At 39.5% G+C, this 20252-nt stretch overlaps 2 protein-coding genes across 2 annotated transcripts in view; both read left to right on the plus strand.

Annotated features, from left to right (window-relative positions):
* gtf3c5 (general transcription factor IIIC, polypeptide 5) overlaps window positions 1–3446 on the plus strand; it is a 10040-nt gene extending 6594 nt beyond the window's left edge. Inside the window, exons 8-11 of the mRNA XM_056258340.1 lie at window positions 305–393; window positions 510–592; window positions 2437–2579; window positions 3199–3446. Of these exons, the coding sequence (XP_056114315.1) occupies window positions 305–393; window positions 510–592; window positions 2437–2579; window positions 3199–3350 (467 nt within the window). The 3' untranslated portion in view covers window positions 3351–3446. The remainder of the gene's footprint in view (window positions 1–304; window positions 394–509; window positions 593–2436; window positions 2580–3198) is intronic.
* Window positions 3447–4453: 1007 nt separating this feature from the next.
* Window positions 4454–14255, plus strand: cel.2 (carboxyl ester lipase, tandem duplicate 2). The gene is made up of 11 exons (XM_056258341.1): window positions 4454–4563; window positions 5872–6019; window positions 6149–6268; window positions 6551–6748; window positions 9565–9695; window positions 10021–10128; window positions 10417–10531; window positions 11256–11442; window positions 12728–12931; window positions 13019–13216; window positions 13987–14255. The coding sequence occupies exons 1-11, from the start codon at window positions 4498–4500 to the stop codon at window positions 14168–14170; spliced, it is 1659 nt and encodes a 552-aa protein (XP_056114316.1). The 5' UTR covers window positions 4454–4497; the 3' UTR covers window positions 14171–14255.
* The last annotated feature ends 5997 nt before the right edge of the window (window positions 14256–20252 follow it).

The following is a 20252-nucleotide window of genomic DNA, read 5'->3' on the forward strand; positions in this document are numbered from 1 at the left end:
GCTTAATATTTTTGTGGAAATTGTTATGCATAATTTTTTCCGGATTATTTAATGAATAGAAAGTTCAACAGAACAGCGTTTATTTAAAATAGAAATCTTTCGTATTATAAATATCTTCACTGTCACATTTGATCAATTTAATGCATCCTTTCTGAATAAAAGTATATATATATAAAAACAATTTTTTTTAAAGCATGTACTGGCCCCAAACTTTTGAACCGGTAGTGTAGTATTTTAAACTTTTTAACTGTAAATGATCAAAGCTTTTCATGGTAGTGTATGGTTGTTTCGTTCACTTCTTTAGTTCCTCAACCTGCGAGCGTATCTGACATCACCCAGGAGAGTTCTTCATCTACAGGACCCAAACCTGCTACTGCCAAGTACATACTAAAGGTATTTTCAGTTATTTAATTTTTAATTTAAATGTTATAGCACAGTGGATTTTGCCTTGATCAGCAGCTAATGTCGAGGAAGCGTTTTAAACCAGTTTTGTGGAACTTTCTCTCAAGGACTCAGTCTACATGTTCCGGGAGGGAATGCTCCCTCCATACCGGCAGATGTTCTACCAGCTGTGTGATCTGGATGTAGAAAAGTAAGAACTTTCAACACAATCTCATTGCAATTCGTAAGTATTTTACGTTTTGGTGAATTTGTGGCTAATTCGTATGAATTTGTGGCTAATTCGTATGAATTTGTGGCTAATTCGTATGAATTTGTGGCTAATTCGTATGAATTTGTGGCTAATTCGTATGAATTTGTGGCTAATTCGAATGAATTTGTGGCTAATTCGAATGAATTTGTGGCTAATTCGAATGAATTTGTGGCTAATTCGTACAATCTCATTTGGAAGTACGTTTTCGTATGATCTGCTAACGCCCTAGTGATGGGTGTGTTTAGGGGCCTTAATTTTGGTTTCTAATAATCATACATTTCTGTACTATTCACATCATACGAATTCATATAAAACGGGTTTTATAGTTAACTAAAACTAAAACAATTTTAAAAAATTGTCTTTTGAAATAAAATACATTTTAACTGAAATAAATAAAAATGTATAAGAATTTTATTTTATCTCAGCTAATTGCCTACATTCGGCAGAGCGGACTCTGCCAAGGGAAAGACACAGGCTCGCCGATAGGGAAGCCTTACCTTGAAAGAATACACATTAGTCACATTAGAGTGTTAGGCCTGGCGTCGGACACTCTGCCACGTTCGACTGCCGAGGGTGGTGGAGGAACTCAACAGTGTTGGCCGGTTTGGGGAACTCGCATGAAAAGCAAAAATAAGCGTACATATTCGGTCAATAGGAGGTGAATGGCAGTGTGGTTACCCGGCGTTCACTGGCCACTTGGGGCGAGTACACGGGAGGACACTGGCTCGACACACAGACTATAGAATCTGGCAAACATGCTGGGTGTCGCCCAGCCCGCAGCTCTACATATATCGTCAGCGAGGCGCCCATGCGCCAGTGCCCAGGAGGAAGCAACACTTCTGGTAGAGTGAGCTCTCAACCCGAGGGGGCACGGCACGCCTTGGGTTTGGTACGCCAAGACGATGGCATCCACTTTTCCGTGGGCCATCCTCTGCTTAGAAACAGCCTTTTCCTTCTGCTGGCCTTCATAACAGACAAAGAGCTGGTCTGAGGTCCTGAAGCTCTGCTTTCGGTCCATGTACAGGCGCAAAGATAGGGCTGGGTCTACCACCACCTGGGGTAGATCACCTAAGTCCTCCGCGTCCCATCTAGAGACCATACGTGGAGATTCCAGAGGTCTGGACGCGGGTGCCATAGGGTGCCCCGTCTCTGAGAAATCAAGTCCTTCCTCAGAGGAATGCGCCAGGGAGGGGCTGTCATGAGCATGAGTTCTGATGCTTCTGACTCCATAGGAGGAGATGGCGAGCAAGTTGCGACATGCGACGGGAGCGTAGACCACCTTGATGGTTGATGTATGCAACGGCCGCAGTGCTATCCGTTCGGACCAGTACGTGCTTGCCTAGTAGTGGCGATTTAAAGCGGCCCAGCGCAAGCAACTCTAGGTAGTTGATGTGCCAATGCAGTTGGGGCCCCGTCCAAATACCCAAAGCTGCATAAATATAAACACTTCTAATAGGCTTACCATAGTGAATCAGGGTAAGACAAAAACATGTTTTGGTTACATAGTGTACCTTTTAAATGACAAAAATTTAAAAAAAAAATTCTAATACTTTAACTAAAATTTAAATTAAAATAGAAAATATAAAAATATAAAAAAATAATTATAACAAACATATTCATTTCTCAATAATACTAAAAGAACACTGATAGTAAATCGCCACCTTTTAACATAGTTACGTTTTCCTGTGAGATCAGGTTGGAACTTTGATGTCTTTCTTTTCAATCATTTAATTCAATCCCACTCCTCCAGACCTTTACAGCACTTTTCTTTTTCTTCTTTTAAGAATAAAGAATATCATCCATACGAATGATGGAAAAGAGGAAGTGTGTGATGAGAGAGATGGCTGGTGTGTGCCCCACACGGCCGACGATCTTAGGAATATAATTTCTGAAATGATCCAGCAACACGTCCAACCTAACCGCCCAGGTAAAACACACACACACACACACACACACAAAAAATGCATTGTAAAAGGTGGGGTATGTGATTTGGAAAACGACCGGCAGATTTTGAAAATATACAATTCAAATGGTCCTACCTTCTTTCCTCCAACGCCGGCTCTGACTCCACCCATTCGAAGAACATGGACGCGTAATCATGCACGAGCGAAAACTCAGATGCGCGAGAGATTGTAATGACGATTCACTACTAATCATGGAACCGGCTTTACTGACGAGATGCGCATGCGTCACAAACTTTGAGTATGCGCACGACGGGGGTCACGCGCGCTGGGGGGAGGGGGGTGTGGTACAACCGTTTGATTGACGGACTTACTGTCCAATGATTCTGGTGGTCTTGGAAATGATTGGCTGGAGTTTTTCGAGTCCTGCCCGTTCCACAGATGATTAAATTGCTTAATTTTCATTTCAGTGCTTCTAACTCAGTGGCTGTAAGTGGGTTAGGAATAGGATTTCAAGTTATTTTGAAAAAATGTACAAAAAAGAGAATCACATACCCCACCTTTAATTATTAAATATAGCTAAATAATATTTATTAAATAAAAATGGCTTTATTTTGTATATTGTGTGATATTTTATTGATGTAGCATCATCCACCCAAAAGCCTACAAGAACTAGACCCAAAACTGTTGACAGCGGAGACGAGGAAGACGAAGATGACGACGATGATGATGAAGATTACAAGCCTTCTGATGCGAGTGACAACGAAATGGAAACTGAGATTGCAGATTACATGTAATTCTCCTTCAGTTTCATGTCTGGCACTTATAAAGGATTGGATGTGTAAATGTAAAAAACAACTTTGGACACTGATAGAAATTAGTTTTTTTTTTTTTTTTTTGGATAATAAATGGTTTTGTCATCTGTTATCTGACATACAGTAATAAAAGAGAAGTTGCAACTTAACTGAATGTTCATTAACAGTATCAAAATAGTCACACAATTGTTAGTTGTATGTTTCAGATACTTCTATGCATAGTTTTTTTTTTCTCTTCTGATTGCTGCCCAGCATTTATTTATTTATTTATTTATTTATATATTCAAAAGTTTGAGTATTTTTTAAATACTTTTCGTCAAGGATGCATTAAATTGATCAAAACTGAGAGTAAAGACTTCTACATGGTTACAACAGATTTCAATTTTTTTTTTTTTATGCTGTTTATCAAAGAATTGATTTCCACAAACATTAAGCAGCACAACCGTTTTCAACATTAATAATAAGAAATGTTTTTTGAGGAGCAAATCAGCATAGTATAATGATTTCTGAAGAACCAAAGACTAAAGTAATGATGCTTCCAATGCACAGGAATACATGGCATTTATATTAACTTTTACATTGCAATAATATTTTACAATATTCCTGTTTGTAATTTTTTATTAAATAAATGCAGCTTTCTTTCAAAAGACTGAAACATTTTAAAAAAATCATACCGACCCTAAACTTTTTTTTATTTCATTTTATTTGTAGCCAACACTTTAAGGTGCGTTTATACATAAAGTAAATTGAAAAAATAAATCAACCCTGAGAAATGTTCAATAGAGAAAATAAAAGTGGCAACTAGCCCGTATTGTATTTACCCATTTTTGCAGATGGAGAATTGATTTGTTTATTGCAAAAGGCTCAAAGGTTTTTATCATTCATAAATATTTCTCTGAAATGGAAAAGAAAATGTGTTTCTGTCATTGAGATTACACAAAGCTCTAATGAAGTCTCCGTGAGACTTTAACACAACTGCACACATGTGGTCCAGTTACTAGAAGGGACTGTGTACTTTTGGTAAGATATGGCTTTGTGACACCTGGGAACGAAGAGAGATATGATTTGCGTTTGAGTTAATAAAAGCAGACAGAATTCCCTTCAGTGCCACACTTGCAGCCACTATCTGATGATGGCGATGCTGGGAGTTTTCATCTCTGTTGCCCTCATCCTGGGGACAGCAAATGCAGCTTCTGTAAGCTATGATATGAATTCAAGTAAAGATTTGTATTTAATAGGTTTATAGTCAATTTGGGGATTTAAAGAGTTATTTAAATATAACATATAACATACATATAATTATTAAATGCTTGAGAGTTATGTATATGTTTAACTTATTATGCTTTAGTAGTTTAGTTTAATAATGAAGTTATTGTGAAGTACTATATTAAAGGCACAATATGTAAGATTTTTGGATTAAAATATCCAAAAACCACTAAAACAATGTTATATATTTTGTTGACTTGTGTAGGCTACTTACATTATCCCAAATATTTCTAAGAATGTTTAAATCCAGAGAAATAAGTCATTTTAACCAGGCCAGGGACCGTGTCCGTGCGTCGCCTATCAATGCCATCAAACCAGCGTTACCCTCGATTTCCTGTTTTATTATGTTGAAACCATGGAAACACCAAAGACTCTTTAATATATTATCCGTTTTATTAGACAGGTGAGCAACTGTTTGGATACAATCATGGACAGAAAACTAATCATTGTTATATAGCTCAACACAGTCTTAATGTTTAAATCTCGTTTTCTTGATTTACCGCGAGTACCATGTTTTACCATGCCTAAAATTGATCTAGCTTACTGCAGTGTGCAACAAGTGTCTCATAGTAGCCGCATAGCAGCAAACCAGAGTAGCATTATAACTTTCAACACACTCAATAATACTATGATAAAACAGTGCTGCGTTACCACACATACGCATGACCGGAAAAAGAGGAAGTGGTCGTCTGCGGCATAATAAAAGCTCCACTGCTCTCGAGCCGTGTGTCGCGTTTGTCTCTCTTTAGCAATCGCTCCAGTGGCTTTCAGCCCCGTCCTGCTTCATAACGTTAATAAATCTTTAATACATCATCCATGACTGCCCGAGTCCCATCGGATTGTTTTCCTCCGGCTGTAGAGGAACTCCCATGATTCTGCGAAATCATGGCGTCATCAAGCTAAGCCTTTTTTAAATAAGCGACCTGTAGCGGCGAAAATTACACATGGTGCCTTTAATAAGAAGAAATAATACTAAGTCTTATTATGAATCTTTTAATTAAAATTATATCTATTTTAACTTTAATAAGTAGCCCCTAAGGGGAAAGTAAAAACTTTTACTTCTCCCAGAGAAATTCTGTATTTGCAATGCAGTTTCGCGAGCAGAAGCAAAAGTTTTAGTAGAGAATAGAAATGCAGGAAATCTAAACCTGACACTGTGGCAGGAAGTGGCTAAAATGCTCAAAATACTATGCTATGCTGCAATTTCTAGCCAAATTTAATTGTGAACATGTTGCAGCTGGGATCTGTGTACACAGAGGGAGGGATGGTACAGGGAAAGAGTCGTAGTGTTGGACTCTTCCGCTATGTGGACGTGTTCAAGGGAATTCCTTTCGCTGCTCAACCTGGCAGATTGGCGAAGCCGGTTCCTCACCCAGGCTGGGATGGTGCGTATACCTGTCTGTCGTGCAAGCTTGTCTAGACCTTTTTAGGCACTGATTACCAGGCCTAGCTGGGGTCTAAAATAAGTGCGTGAGTGTATTAACAGCTTACTCTTGCTGACTCTCCCTGCACAGGTGTCCTGAAAGCCACTGAGTATGCAAATAGGTGTATGCAGCTCAATATTCTCGGTAAAGAAGTCTTGGGCAGTGAGGACTGTCTCTACCTGAACATCTGGGTCCCTCACGGACGTTCTGGTAACGCAAACCTGTTCTAATTCACAAGACAAAAAAAGTATGTTAAAGGGATCGTTTACCAAAAAAAAGAAAATCCTGTCATCATTTACTCAACCTCATGACATTCCAAACTTGTATGACTTGCGCAAAACATTTTTGTCCATACAATGAAAGTCAATGGGGTCCAAAGTTGTTTTGCAGTGTTTGATGGGAAAACTTTGACAGAATTTTCATTTTTGATGAACTAGCCCTTTGAGAATAACATTTTAACAAATATGTCTGGCTTGAACCTCTTTTTTGCAGTGTCTACCAATTTGCCTGTTATGGTGTTCATCTATGGTGGTGGCTTCCTGATGGGTGGTGGGATGGGTGCAAACTTCTTGAACAACTACCTTTATGATGGACAGGAGATTGCAGACAGAGGAAATGTCATCGTGGTGACGTTCAACTACCGTGTCGGAGCCCTCGGATTCCTCAGCAGCGGAGATGCTGACGCACCTGGTAAATTTCATTTGAATATAAGTCATAAATATGGTGATCATATGGTGATAAAAAAAAATGAGATGGGAGGAAAAATTATATGTTAATGCTCTTTGCGTTCTCTTGTAAAAGTTTTGCGTTAGCCTCGAGAAACTTTGCGTTTACCCGTATAAACTATGCGTTTGCTCGCAAAACTTTCGCAAAAGTTATTGCGAGCGAATTCAAAGTTTTTCGGGAGAACGCAAAAGTTTTGCGAGGGAATGCAAAGGTTGTGTGAGCGAACATATTATTTCTCAGCGGAAAGCAAAACTTTTGCAAGAGAACACGAAAGCATTAAAATATTTTTTTTTCTCCCATCCCATAATTTTTTCAGCGCCATTCCCCTTTAGGTGCTCCGTTCCTTTACAAATCTTTTACGTTACCAAGGGAAACTTGCGTTCACTTGCAAAACTTCTTTGCGGGCGAACGTAAATTTATTGGGGGAACGCAAAAGATTTGCAAAGGAACGGAGCACCTAAAGGGGAATGGCGCTGAAAACATTTGTGAGAGAACGCAAAAGCATTATAATTTTTCCTCCCATCTTTTTTCATCACCATGTCCATTTAGGGCCTCCGTAGTAAACTTTGCATTAGCTTGCGAAACTTTTGCGAAAATAATCAATGCTTTTGCGTTCTCCCGAGAAATTTTGAGTTCGCTCGCAAAACCTTTTGTTTTGAGCTCTTTGCGAGCGAACGCAAAGTTTCACGGCGGAACGCAAAAGTTTTTGCGAGGGAGCGCAAAGTTTCTAGGGGGAACGCAAAGGTTTTGCGAGATAATGCAAAAGCATTGGCAAATCATTTTTCCTCCCTCTCATTTTCCTTCACCGTGCCACTTTAGGGGCTCCGTAGCATTCCCTCGAAAAACTTTGCAAAGTTTCTCAGGGGAATGCAAAAGGTTCGTGAACAAAAGCAAAGCATGACTTGACTCCACTGTTTTAGAGATTGTATATGTACTGTATGCAGGGACGGATTAAGGCGATGATGTGCCCTGGGCACGGATGTCTCAAAGGCCCCCTTCACCAATTTTTTGGACAACAGTGGGCAGGCAAGCCAGGCATTTTGAGGGGACCCCCGAGGGCTGGTCATTTAAACAATCAGAAATGTTAATAATAACAGACGCAGCAACATCTCTGCATCCCCCAGTGTGGGGCCTCTCGCTCGTTACGCTCGTTATGCTTTTACCTTTTTCAAACTGGTGCAGCGCTTACTCGCGGTAGGTAGAAAATGCATGATTTGATTTGTTAAACATGAAAATAACTTATCCGTCTGGCATGGCAGCTCGCTCTAACTTTAACCTAGATAAATGCATATCCAAGTGCGTGTGCGGAGTGTGCAGCGCGCACTGCATGGCAGGCGTCGGCGCGAACACTTGCATTTTCCTATCAACAGTGGAAACAACTTGAAATAGGCCTACTCAATCTTTTCTGGTCATAGGCCTGTACAGAAAAGAATAATGCATCAGTCGCAAGTAGCTACTTTTATTTTTGTAAACTCACAATAACAAGAAAACGTTGTGCTTTTGTAAAAAAAAATAAAACAAACAGGGCGCGCTTTCATGGTCTCCGTGGCGTGAACTGGAGCGCGTCTCAAAAATGAACTGAAACACAGTGTATAGCCTCACATACATGATGAATATTTCTATATAAAGCTTGAAATGTCCACTTTTAAACGAAAAAATTCGAATCGAAAGCAAATGCTGATTAGGCTGATATGATATGAAAGGTGCATTTCTCTCTAAAGGCGCATCCACTTTACAGCGGAGATATAGATATGATTGCAGCCGAGCCGACACTGATTTAATTAATTAATTTATTATTATTAAAACAATAAAAATGCCTAGTTTTTTTCCAGACATATATTATCATTAGCCTGCTTTTGCCGGTGCTTTGAGGCAATATTTATGCATGCGCTTGCTTGAGCGTGGAATAGGCTATATGCCTCCACTCAGTATTTAAGCAGAAATTAATATTAACTTGAGATTAGTCGACTAATTGCTTAAAGGAATGACTACTAGTCGTCGACTAGAAAATCTTTAGTCAATGGCAATTCTAATCAATGCATTTAGGCTAGTTGACATTTATTTAGTTTTATTTAGTAGCCTAATTCTAGTATCCAGGTCTTTACGTTAAATTAGTTGAGTTAACAATTAGTTAATGAACTAAAATAATAAAACAAAGATTAAATTAAGATGCTATATAGCATTGCTTGTTCCACCACAAAAGACACTTTTTAAGGTGACAATCCGTTACACATTTGAAGATTTACTCTTGAAGATTGTTGTATTGTATTATATCTTCTGTTATAAAGATGAAGATTGACATTTCGTTAATAAAATAAGCCCATAGGCTACTATTGTAAAACATAAACAACTTAGCCTATGTTCTGCCTTGGTTGTGGTTTTAAACTCATTTTTGTTTTGGTTTTTGAGTAACCGTCTTCTACGCGTGACTTTTATATTACGCAATGCTTTTCACTCGCCTCTAGATGTCCTTCTCAACAGCGCAGCAATACATTAAAATTATTTATTTGATTTATTTACTAGTTAATACTTTGCAACTGCAAAAAAATCACATTATTCCTCAATATTTAACACAATTTTACTGAAAATAAAAATAAAATAAAAATAATTATTTGAAAAAAATAGACAGTACATTTTACAGGGCCCCCTGCTGGCCCAGTGCCCTGGGCAAGTGCCCAGTAGGCCCGTGCGTTAATCCGTGCCTGACTGTATGCATATGTATGGGTTGATTAATTGATTGTAGTACTTAAATGATGATCTGAGCATGTTTTGGTCGATAGGAAACTATGGCCTGTGGGATCAGCACGCCGCTATCGCTTGGGTACACAGGAACATCAGAGCTTTCGGTGGTAATCCAGACAACATCACTCTCTTTGGCGAGTCAGCAGGTGGAGCCAGCGTAAACTTCCAGGTGCTTCATAAAAAAAACAACTAAAAAAACATTCTGCTTGCAGGCTTATGTATTACATTTTAATGAGTGGGCGTACATGTGCTGGTCTGGCTATATTTGCTAGGACGAGGTCATTTTTGAAAATGTCTTCACAATAATGCAAACTGTTGAAGTAGCCCTCGTTATTTGAAGGGCTCATAATTTGGCTAAATAATGTTTTCACTTTAAATCTAATGGCAACAGGTTTGCGTGAGGGCTTGGTTTATTATCGGTATGAAAACCATAAGAGGTCCTCGGTAATAAAGGTTGAAGGTCTAAGGTCTGTTGTGTGTCCCATCCTGCACAGATTCTTTCCCCTAAAAACAAGGGCCTGGTCCGCAGAGCTATCTCACAGAGTGGTGTTGCTCTTTGTCCCTGGGCCGTCAACAGAAATCCACGACAATCTGCTGAGAAGGTGAGCATCGTCTTCATGAATGTCCCACATTGCTGAATACTCATTATAAAACAGACCTAGTGCATTGTGTACAGTGCTAGCATTTGATATACATTGGTCCCAAAATCCTTGGGGGTTTGTTTACTCTCATTCCCAACCTTTTGCGAAACACTTTACTGTACACTTGCAAGTGTTTACTTAGTGATATAACCTGTTCTGTTTCATATACAGACTGGCATTTCAATTTTTTTGGTTTGTTAATAATTAATGAATAGATATCACAACAAAAATGTGTGTGTGCACCTTTAGATCGCAAAGAAGGTAGGATGTCCCACTGATAGCAAGATGGTGGCTTGTCTGAAGATGACAGATCCAAAGCTTGTTACTCTTGCTGGGAATGTGGAACTAAGTACATCTGCTAGTGGTAAGAATATTCAAGAGTGGCTGCTTGTGTTTTAGCCCTTTACATGCTTTCTATTAGCCTGGGTTTCCCCATACTGCCTTTGCGCAGCACGATTTTATTCACACTGCTAGGCAGTCTGATACCATGGACCAAATTTTCGCCTCAGCAAGGGGACCAATCACAGAACGGGGAGGGAGCAGCAAGACGATGACAACGTCTATGCGACACACCGAAGCAGTTTGTTAATACCTATGGATCAAACATGGCAGCAGACGTGAAGTTACCTTTCGATGCAGCCTTGGATATTGTTCTAAGTAGTTTAGAACGCAAATAAATCTCTGACCCATCGTCTTCTTCCTCGTCTAATTTCTTTCGCTCTACATACGTCATCTGGTATAATTGAAACGATTGGCTATGAGCTACGTACAGGCGCATTTGATAGACATTCGTAGCACCCAATAAACGGCTCTGGGCATTCGTAAACCACGCCTCAAATACGAGAACATGTGGTTCCCAGACCACGTCTCAATGTCAATGAGACGTGGTCTGACGTTAGCCAGGCTAGCTTTCTATAGCAATAGTTGAACCAAAATTCAAATTCAGTCATCTTTTACTCACTCCCATGTCGTTCCAAACCTGCACAACTTGTCGTTCTTTTACTGGGAATACCAGTGAACAAGTCAGTGTATAAAAGCCATGCAGGTTTGCACAAAGTCAAAAGATCAAATCTGACTATCTTTTCCAGATCCAATTGTGCACAAACTGGATCTGTCCCCCGTCATCGATGGTGACTTCATCCCCGGCGAGCCTGAAACCCTTTTCCAAAATGCTGCTGACATTGACTACATCGCTGGAGTCAATGACATGGACGGCCACCTCTTTGCTACCGTTGACATCCCCTCTATCAACAATGCTCTGGTGTCCACCCCTGTGTAAGTGTGCTACATTTATTCATTTTTCATTTACATTTATACATTTATTCATCATCTGGAATCATTTTTAGAAATGATTGAAAGACCCCATAAAACCAGTTTTGTGGCTTTGGTTTATGTATGTTAGCTTTGAGGCCACCTATATGCTAGTGTACTATTTAAAGTAAAAAGTTGAAAAAAGTAAGCTTTAGAAGACCCATACTGCAATTTTTTGTGCCCCAATATATTTCAAACATATGCTTAATATCTGTAAAAAGTATAGCTTAAGGAATATATTTTTCAAATTCGAAAACAATCATTAAAACCTTCAAGTGGTAAAATTAAAAAAATATAAAATGTACTTTAAGGTGCGAGAAAATATATTTCAAATCAAATATTAAAATACAATTCGTGTTTTTTGGAAAAATTTATATATTAAGATAAAAAATAAAAAATATGTGAGGAAATGTAAGCAACTAAAGCGTTTGTTGTACAAACCATATTTTGTATTTAAACATATTTTAGCATCTATTTTAGCAATATATTTTTGGCTATTTTATTCTATATTTTGAAATAAAAAAAAATGCACTACTGTTCAAAAGTTTGGGGTCGGTAAGATGTCTTTGTAAGTAGTCTCTTCTGCTCCCTGAGGCAGTTTTTTGGGTTTTTTTATTTAAAAATATAGCTAAACAGTAATATTGTAAAATATTACAATTTAAAATAACAGTTTAAATTTATTCCTATGTTGGTAAAGCTGAATATTCAGCATCATTACTCCGGTCTTCAGTGTCACATGATCCTTCAGAAATCATTAAAATATGCTGATTTGTTGTTAAAGAAACAATTCATAATATAATCAATGTCGAAAACAGTTGTGCAGCTTAATATTTTTGTGGAAACATGATTTTTTTTAAGACTCTTTGATAAAATAGAAAGTTCAAAAGGACAATATTTATTTGAAATATAAATCTTTTGTAACATTATAAATGTCTTTATTGACATATTTTATCAATTTAATGTATCCTTCCTGATGCAATACATTTTATTTTAAATCGTACTGATTCCAAACTTTTAAACAGTAGTGCATACAGTATGTTTTAGTGTATGAGAATATACACATTTTAAAACGACAATCTTTGTTTTCTGGAAAAATAGTGATGTAAGCTAAAGGCAACTGGTCTTTCAACAAAGGGATAAACCGATGTGTCCTATGCAGAAAAACTGCACCTGTCTAGTCGTTTCATGGGGCCTTTAATAATCCAAACAACGGCATAATTTAAAAAAAACTGCTATTGATTTATAACAGGGAAGATGTCAGGGCTCTCTCGATTTCACTGTCTGAAGCTAGAGGACAAGACGCTGGTGTCGCAACTTATCAGGAGTACACGGTCAATTGGGGTAGTAGCCCTAGTGATAAGGATATTAAGAAAACAATTGTGGACATTGAGACGGACTACATCTTCCTGGTGCCAACCCAAGCGGCCCTGTACCTCCACACTGACCATGCCAAGTAAGCTGACTTCATCTTCTTATTTACTGACCTCTAAAGTGTGAACTGAAAAGTAGAAACCTTAAAACAACCTTTTTTCTCCATCAGATCTGCACGAACCTACTCCTACCTGTTCACAGAGCCCTCTCGCATGCCTATCTTCCCACTCTGGATGGGTGCCGATCACGCTGAAGACCTGCAGTTTGTGTTTGGGAAGCCGTTCGAGACTCCTTTGGGCTACTTTCCTCGCCATCGTGACGTCTCCAAATACATGATTGCCTACTGGACCAATTTTGCTCAAACTGGGTATATAAACATAAAAATAATTACAAATACTTTAATGTGTAGAGGCAACTATAATCATTAAAATATATATATAATATAAGAGTACTATAGTACAAGGCTTATCTATAGTTGTGCAATTCCATTTGGTGCCAATATTGAAAATTGGAGAATGGAGATACTATAATAGTTTTTTTTTTTCATTTCATTTTAATTTCCGTTATAGTTTTAGTAATTTTTACAGAGCCTCTAAAGGGACATGGTGGTGGAAAAAAATTAGAAAAGAGGAAAAAATATATTTAAAAACTTTTGCGGTCCCCGGAGAAACTTTGCGATCGCTCGCAAAACATTTCTTCTGCAGTCTCCGCATTCGCTCGCAAAGCTTTTGCGTTCTTTCACTAAACTTTTGTGTTCCTTTCCTAATCTTTTGCGTTCCCTCACAAAACCTTCGTGTTCTGAACCAACACACCTGAACCAGCTAATCAAAGGCAGAATAAAAAAAATTCCTGGCAGGTGTGTTGAGGCAATTTGGAGCTAAACTCTGCAGAACGGCGGCCCTCCAGGAGCAGGTTTGGACACCCCTGGAATAGTTTTTAATAATATGTATTTCAGTTTTAGTTTGTTATTTTAATAGATGAAGTTAAACTAAATTAAATATATTTTTTATATATATGAACATTTGTAAGTAACAAAAATATTCTTGAATGGTTTTAGTTTTAGTTAAGTATAATAATCCTTGTGCCACTTGTGGTGCATAATGATAGCTAAAATGTCTCTTTCTCTCTCCCTCACAGTGACCCTAACAAAGGTGAGTCCAGTGTTCCTGTAGCCTGGCCCGAGTTCGCCGGCACTGGCCATAAGTACCTAGACATCCACAACAGTATGAACAAGAACAGTGTGAAGCAGATGTTGAGAACGCGCATGGTTTACTACTGGACTACCGTCTTTGCCAGCTACCCGTCTGTCCAGAAGAGCTGAGCACTGCTAACCTGACTACAGAATCATTTAGCAGTTAATATCATGCTAAGATTCATGCAATAAACAAAATATATGATGATCAAAACCAGTTATTTATTTATTTGCCATGACATGAAAATAATGCTGTTTGGTGCTCCAGTTAGATGAGAGAAAGTTTACTAAAGACAACATTTTCTATCAGTTAACATCATTTCCAAGATTCTTTACTTTAGAAATTTCTTTATTTTTTTTATTTCTTTACTTTACTTTTTACTTTAGAAATGTTCCACTACATCACGTGTGTCAAACTCCACTACTGGAGGACCACTGTCCTGCAGTTTAGCTCCAAAACACCTGCCTGGAAGTTTCTAGCATTGGGAGATTCAAGGGGCCATGACTCTATTGGAGAAAGCACAATAGTTTACTTAGATCATGTATGCCTTGATATCCAATCACATTACAGCCTGAACGTCATTGAATTTTTTTTCAGAGTTGTGCAATCACTCTTTGCGGATAGCATGGAAATGAATGAGAAGTGCCTTAAACTGAATCATACCTGTCTCCCAATTGTCCGTGACTTCTCTCGTAAAACAGCATTTTTTTCAGTGTAAACTCTAAAAATAGATAAATCCAAAACGAATGAGCAAAAGCAAACATGTTGAAGATTAGCCGATGAGCTGTCGATTCATTAAATAAGCTATTTCATCACAAAAGTGGTTTATTCAGCGTGGTGAAGCCTCTCCTCCATTGACATCCAGTAAAAACGGCCTCGTCTCCTTCCCTGCGTATCGCAGCCTTAGCCGCGTTTCCACCGCAGGAACTTTACCCAGGAACTAGGAACTTTGGCCTGGTACTCGGTGTGTTTACACCGCAGGAGCAGGGTCTAAATGAAGTTCCGGGTAGATATTTCCCCCTCCGAAAGTCCCTGCTCGCGAGGTAGTACTTTTTCAAAGTTCAGGAACTTTCGCGGGTGGGGCTTGTGCGCTGAACATGCTGATTGGTTGTGTTCACGCCGCATTATGATTGGATAACTCCGCGCAGCATTTTATTTTAACCGGAATTTTTAGAATCTATTGCAGTTCGTGGCTTCATGCAGTAGTAATGAAGTTCCATGCAGTAAGAGTTGTCTGTCTGCAAATATGGAATTTAATAAAAATAAAAAAGGCAGCTGGACCGACGACGAGATTCAGGCTTTATTAAGCGTATTTGCGGAAGAGAAATTTTCTGCGCGTTCGTCCCAGCCTTCTCACGGTCAATGTCCGCAATAGCTGATAACATACGCTGTCTAATTTTAGATCTAACGTTAGCATTACGAGCTTTCTGAACACGCTTTAGTATCAGTGCTCGTCTCTTTTCTGCCGTTTTGTTAATTACCTGGTTAGTAAACCAATACATCTCAAACAACTGCAGCACAGTGTGAATCTCTTCCATATTTATTATAAATGTGGCGCTCAAAACTGATTACTGTCTTTTACAGTCTACTGTCCGTCACAAGCAAGCAATGAGCAGTCGCGCGCAGTTTACCCGGTACTTTAGACCGCGATGTAAACGCAGAAAGCTACCGGTCTGGGGCAAAAAAAGTTCCTGGGAAAAAAGTTCCTGGGACAAATTGTTCCGGGCAATTGCGGTGGAAACGCGGCTTTAGCAGTCGTTACGCCTTTTCCGGCTAAAATGCCTTGATTAGCTGGTTCAGATGTGTTTAATTATGGTAGGTGCTGAACTCTGCATGACAGTGGCCCTGGCCCTCCAGGAAAAGTTTGATACCCTTGCACCACATTAATACAGTTATCTAGCAATATTGTTGAGAAATGAGTCTGTTCCTCTGGCTTGGTCACATAACCCATAACACTGCAATAACACCATTAGATAGAACAAACATTTGTGCTATCTTGACCCTTTATGGCTGAATTAGGCAGGATTTTCACAGGAAAACCACAACCAGCTGGAACAAAACATGGAGAAAGAATACAGTATATAGTGTATATAATGCATGTAGGCAGAAAACCTGAGCTGATATTGTTTAACAAAGCAGATAATGGAGCTGTAAACCATAAAAGAGTTACAAAGGCATGGATCTCAATGAATGAAATATTCAATTTAAACCATCTTTATATACATTCTATAATTTGTTAAGAACAAAATTATGTCACAACAGTCAATGGACACCAAAATCATCAACACAGTAAGGGCTTGATTCAAAATCACACCAAAAATCTTTGTAAAAAACTTAAGTTACAGGCTGATCCAACTTGCATTAAGTTCATTTACAGCAACTCATAATGTAAGTCAGTAGTGTGTATGGCCCCCAGCCTCTATGCACTCACGACAACGTCTGGGCATGCTCCTGATGAGATGGTGGATGGTGTCCTGGGGGGGATCTCCTCCCAGACCTGGATCAGGGCATCAGTTACCCCTTTTCCACCAACGCATTTTGAGAGCCGGTTCGGAGCCGGTGCCTGCGCGCGAACCGGTTCTTTGTGTTTCGACAGCCAAAGAACCGGTTCTCGGCCAGGAAAACTGGTTCCAAAGCGGCACCAACTCTTTGCTGGACTAGAACCGTTCTTTTACCACGTCATGCTTACGTCGGGGGCTGGGGGCGGGTTTAGATAATATATTTTCTGACATAATATAGGATTGCAAAGCCAGGAGAAACATTTGCAGAAACACGATGTAGTTGTAGTTGCCATTGTAATTGTTATGCTTGAAGTTGGCGCAAGCGTTTCTAGTTTTTTTTTATCAATTTTTTTTATTGAAAACGTTATGTAGCCTAAACAAAGGAGAAAACAGTCACAATATAGAACAAATAAATGGAAAGAAAAAAAATACACAAGACAGGAGTACATAACTAATCAGAAAAGATTACATATCAAAGGAAAAGATTAAAAGACTTACATATTTCAATTGTTTTTAAAGCCTTCTTGGTTCACGAGTTAGAGATAATCCCAAAGTAATGTTGTACTTGCAAGCGTTTCTAGCTAAGATGTATGGCGACGTACACAGTGACGTAACGACGTCGTTCACTGGGCGCTCTATGGTGGAAAAACAAACAGGTTCTGAGAAGGTTCGCAAGTTGAACCAACTCCGAACCAATTTTGAACCAGCACCAGTTCCGAACCAGTTCGTTTTTGGTGGAAAAGGGGTAAGTGAGCTCCTGGACAGTCTGTGGTGCTACTTGGTGGCTTCAGATGCTCCATAATGTCCCAGAGGTGCTCAATTGGATTTAGGTCTGGGGAATGAGACGGCCAGCCAATGGCAATGCCTTCGTCATCTAAAAACTGCCTACACACTCTAGCCACATGAGGCTAGTCATTAACATGCACCAGGAGAAACCCAGGGCCCACTGCACCAGCATAAGGTCTGACAATGGCTCTGAGGATTTCATCCCTGTACCTAACAGCGGTAAGGGAACCATTGGCTAGCATGTGGTCCCCAGACCATTACTGACCCATCGCCAAACCAGTCTCTCTGTATCTCCTCCATGCTCTTGAAACTGTGCTGGGAGACACACCAAACCACCTTGCGACAGCTCCTGGAGGAGCAGGACTGCCTGTGCTACCTGATTGGGTTGCAGGTAATGCTTCATGCTACAGACAGGGACAAGGCCCTAACAAAACTAAAGACAAATCAGTCAGGAAGAATAAGGAGAGAACAATGGTCTATGAAAAGTAAAAAAAAATACAAAAATGGTGTGCACATCCCAAACACCCAAATTGGGCTCAGGTGCAGGACAACTAAGTGATATAAACAAATAAAGAAGTGTGAAGTCTGCACACTGAAAATTACTGCTCCAAATGAATTTATTAAAAGGCAACGTTTCGACTCTCAGGTCTTCATCAGGCACAATGGTCTATGGTCTATGACCACCACCTGCAAAATCATTCACTTTTGGGGGGTTGTCTTGCTGTTGCCTCTCCAGTGCACCGGTTGTCACTTTCATTTGCACCAAACCAAGTGAAACTGATTCACAATCACTTATGCTTCCTAACTGGACAGATTGATATGCCTGAAATTTAAGTGACTTACTGTGACAATTGGCTTTATGCACAGCTGCACTACTTCCTGAACTTCAGCCAGCTCCTTTGTTTCCTGTCTGCCATTATTGGACAAACTGATTAATCCAGGTGTGCCTGGCCTCAGTAACAATAATCAGGCACACCTGGATGAATCAGTTTGTCCAATAATGGCAGACAGGAAACAAAGGAGCTGGCTGAAGTTCAGGTAGTGAAGCTGTGCATAAAGCCTATTAAGTGTTCCCTTCATTTTTTGAGCAGTATAGCGCTATATAAATAGAGGTTTGATGCAAAAGCACCAATAAAGTACCATTAATGTAGTCCATGTAACTTGTGTACTATATTTCAAGTCTTTTAAATTCATACAATGGCTTTTTATGAGAAACAGACTGAAATTCAAGTAAACTTTTTTTAGGTGAGCTATTCATATAATGTCATGTGGTGCATGGATTATAAATTTGCATGCAAAATTGGGGTTCAAAGTGAGGTTCACTTGTAATAGCAATTCCTATGAATCCAAAGTTGAGTTGATTAAAAGTTTCATTGTCACGTTTAATATCTCCCTCAATTTACAAGTGTGTCTCTGAATGCAACAAATTTATCCCACATACTCCAGCTTAGGGTTGGCACAGGTCGAGAAACCTTTAAGCTTTGCAGGCTGTTAAAATCATGCTGAGGTTTCAGTCTTTTGAATGTGTTGCCTTATGATTGATCTCTGTGGGAACATACAGTCTTTAGTCCTTCAGTGTCCTACTGCAAACCTCAGAGGGCGTAAACCCTTTTGACCCCAGTCTGTGTCCTGAGACAGGGTCATGAACAATGCACACTCATAAGCTTCACACGCACACACACACACAAATGTTGGGTTTCCATGTTTTATCGGGACTTTCCATAGACATGGATTTATTAAATGTACGTATGCACAGATTTGATCTTAGAGTGTGGGTATGCAAAAAGCCACATCAACGATGTGAAAAAGTGCTTAGCACCACATCAGGGTCTAAGCAGACGTTTGCACTTTTCCTTGTGGCAGAGAGTCGGAGTACTGCAGGTATTTTGAAATCTAAGCCATTCTTGCCACTCGCCATTCACAAGTAAAGCATTTGGATGTGGACTGGTGCTCTTTTATATGTTAACAACTTTTATATGTAAACGCTGTTCTTTTTCATCAAAAAGTCCTGATTTTTTTTTATCATGATTTCCACAAACATGTTAATCAGCACAACCGTTTTCAACATTGATAATAATAAGAAATGTATTTTGAGCAGCAAATCAGCATATTGGAGTGATTTCTAAAGGGTCATGTGACTGACTTTGACTTTGTATCACCTTTATAATATAGGCCTATATATTAACATTTACATAGTAATAATATTTTACAATATTTCTTTTTGTAATTTTTGTTTACACAATTTGTAATTGTCCGTTTATACAGAAAGTGTCACAGTTCCGTGTATCACTACCTACACTACATGTCCCATCATCCTCTCCGGCTCACACCTGCACTCACTACATCATTATCAACACCTGCCAGTGATCATCATTATCACAGCTGTCTTGTCATTGTCTGGTCATTATCTATGTACTTAAGTTCCTGCTTGTCTGTTGTTCTTTGTCAGAGGAACTGTTACATAAGACTCGACCACCCATGGATGAACGGGTAAGGTTCGATTTTCTGGATTTCGCGAGGGAATTTTTCACGCTTGCCCTAACCAGCTCCCTCGACGACCAAATTCTGTCAACCTTGTTCCGGATCGGGGCAACTTTCAACCACCTGATCGACCTCCCAGACACCACAGGACTGGAATGGAAGGAAACCTTAATTCGGTGTCTGGAGAGCGTTGCGTCCCGGTCCGGAACTAAGCCAGAGCCCAGCCTTTCATCACCCCGATCGTCAACGCTTGAGGTTCTTCACGTCCTGCCTGAACTTCTGGTCACGCCTGACCAGCCTGATGTTCTAATCATGCCTGCCGAGCCAGAGACTGTTCCCGTCATGCCCGCCCGTCACTGAGAGTGAGTTTCTGGACTATAATTTAGAGTTAACCCCTCATTTTCCTGCTTATTTTATATTGGACTTCCTGGTCCCACCCAGC

Source organism: Rhinichthys klamathensis, unplaced genomic scaffold, assembly GCF_029890125.1.
Source record: "Rhinichthys klamathensis goyatoka isolate OS25496 unplaced genomic scaffold, OSU_Roscu_1.1 h1tg000150l_1, whole genome shotgun sequence".
In the NCBI taxonomy this organism is placed as follows: domain Eukaryota; kingdom Metazoa; phylum Chordata; class Actinopteri; order Cypriniformes; family Leuciscidae; genus Rhinichthys; species Rhinichthys klamathensis.

Bases quoted from the DNA above. Each gene is read 5' to 3' on its own strand.
- cel.2 (XM_056258341.1), top strand. From the start codon at position 4,498: ATGATGGCGATGCTGGGAGTTTTCATCTCTGTTGCCCTCATCCTGGGG. The intron at 4,564-5,871 runs GTAAGCTATGAT...AACATGTTGCAG, and splicing joins GGACAGCAAATGCAGCTTCT to CTGGGATCTGTGTACACAGA. The intron at 6,020-6,148 runs GTGCGTATACCT...CTCCCTGCACAG, and splicing joins TCCTCACCCAGGCTGGGATG to GTGTCCTGAAAGCCACTGAG.